We start from the raw sequence: 2,288 nt of genomic DNA on the forward strand, positions 1-2,288 counted from the left end.
CTCGCTGAGGGCATCGTAGGACTCCTCCAGGTTCCTCTTCTTCAGCTCCACCGTCTGCATGTACTCCGTCAGCGACCGGATCTTCGCCTCGTGCTGTGGGACCAGCCTCAGCCAAACCATGGGGTCACCAAACCATGGGGACACCAAACCCACCCCCTGCCCTCCCCAGGCCACCCCAACACCCAACCATGGGGTCACCAAACCCCCGGGTCACCAAAACCCAGGGTCATCAAGCCCTGGGGCCACCAAACCCTGGAGTCACCAAACCATGGGGACACCAAACCCAGCCCCCACCACCCCCAGGACCACCCCATCACCAACCCGTGGGGTCATCAAACCCCAGGGTCACCAAACACTGGGGACACCAGACCCAGCCCCCACCACCCCCAGGGCCAACCCATCACCAACCCACGGGGTCATCAAACCCCAGAGTCACCAAACCCTGGGGACACCAGACCCAGGAGCCACCAAACCCCAGAATCACCAAACCTCAGGCCACCAAACCCCAAGGCCACTAAATGTCAGGGCCACCAAAGCTGAAGGTCACCCAACCCTGGGGCCACCAAACCCCAGGGCCATCAAATCTCAGGGCCACCAAAGCCCAAGGTCACCCAACCCTGGGGCCACCAAACCACCATCCCTCAGGCTGCGTCCCCGTGCCCAGCGCACCTGGGAGATGAGGAGCTGGCAGGAGGAGAGCTCGCGCCCGGTGACCTCCATCTTGCGGTGACATTCCACCTGCAGGTTCTCCAGCTGCCGGCACCGCTTCACCACCGACTTCACCTCCGACTTGATCTTGCTGATGTAGAGCCGGGCGACCGTGAACTCCTCCTCGATGGCCCCGCTCACCTCCACCGGCTGGGCACGGGCACGGCAGGCGGGTCAGCCCGGTGTGGGCACCGCGTGGCATGGCGTGGGCGTGTGCCACACGTGGGGATGGCACGGCACACGTGGCACGGCATGACATGGCATGGTGTGGCATGGTCATGGCGTGATATGGCATGGCGTGATATGGCATGGTGTGGCATGGTGTGGTGTGGGTGCGTGCCACACGTGGGGATGGCACGGCACACGTGGCACGGCATGACATGGCATGGTGTGGCATGGGCATGGCGTGATATGGCATGGTGTGGCATGGTGTGGTGTGGGTGCGTGCCACACGTGGGGATGGCACGGCATGGGAGCAGCATGTACGTGGGGATGGCACGGCACACGTGGCACGGCATGACATGGCATGGTGTGGCATGGTCATGGTGTGATATGGCATGGCATGGCGTGGTGTGGCATGGTCATGGTGTGATATGGCATGATATGGCATGGCGTGGTGTCGTGTGGCATGGTCATGGCGTGATATGGCATGGCATGGCATGGCGTGGTGTGGCATGGTCATGGTGTGATATGGCATGATATGGCATGGCATGGCGTGGTGTGACATGGTCATGGCGTGATATGGCATGGCATGGCATGGCGTGGTGTCGTGTGGCATGGTCATGGCGTGATATGGCATGGCATGGCGTGGTGTGGTGTGGCATGGTCATGGTGTGATATGGCATGATATGGCATGGCATGGCGTGGTGTGGCATGGTCATGGCGTGATATGGCATGGCATGGCATGGCGTGGTGTCGTGTGGCATGGTCATGGCGTGATATGGCATGGCATGGCGTGGTGTGGTGTGGCATGGTCATGGCATGACATGGCATGGTGTGACATGGTCATGGCGTGATATGGCATGGCATGGCGTGGTGTGGCATGATCATGGCATGATATGGCATGGCATGGCATGGTGTGGTGTGACATGGTCATGGCATGATATGGCATGGCATGGCGTGGTGTGGCATGGTCATGGCATGATATGGCATGGGCATGGTGTGGGCGCATGCCACACGTGGGTATGGCATGCTGCGGGCACAGCACGTCACAGACACGTCACGAGCACGGCGTGGCACAGGGCACAGCATGGAACGGGCACGACACGCGCACGGGTGTGACACGGAACGGGCACGGCACACACGTGTGGGCATGGCACGGCGTGGACGCGGACACAGCGTGGCACCGGCACGTCCCAGCCCCCCTCCCCGTGCCCCCCCTTTTCTCACCAGCTTGATCTCGCCGTTGCCCACGATGAGGCTGAACTCGCTCAGGTCCTTCATCAGCCCGTTGAGCACCTCGGCCGCCCGCTTGCGCTGCTGCCCCCCCAGCTCCCGCACCCGCTGCAGCTCCGTCTCCAGGGACAGCGTTGTCGCCTGCGGGCACCCCACGGGCTGGCACCTTCGGGTGTCCCCCCCCC

General features: G+C 62.6%; 1 protein-coding gene across 1 annotated transcript in view; it reads right to left on the reverse strand.

Annotated features, from left to right (window-relative positions):
* The window catches only part of KIF5A (kinesin family member 5A), a gene marked incomplete at its 5' end in the record, with an annotated part of 13,211 nt that overhangs the window by 9,191 nt on the left and 1,732 nt on the right, over positions 1–2,288 (reverse strand). The window contains 3 exons of the mRNA XM_014959510.1: positions 6–93; positions 670–858; positions 2,098–2,269. Of these exons, the coding sequence (XP_014814996.1) occupies positions 6–93; positions 670–858; positions 2,098–2,269 (449 nt within the window). The remainder of the gene's footprint in view (positions 1–5; positions 94–669; positions 859–2,097; positions 2,270–2,288) is intronic.

This window comes from Calidris pugnax, unplaced genomic scaffold (assembly GCF_001431845.1).
Source record: "Calidris pugnax isolate Ruff unplaced genomic scaffold, ASM143184v1 scaffold479, whole genome shotgun sequence".
NCBI classification, from domain to species: Eukaryota; Metazoa; Chordata; class Aves; order Charadriiformes; family Scolopacidae; genus Calidris; species Calidris pugnax.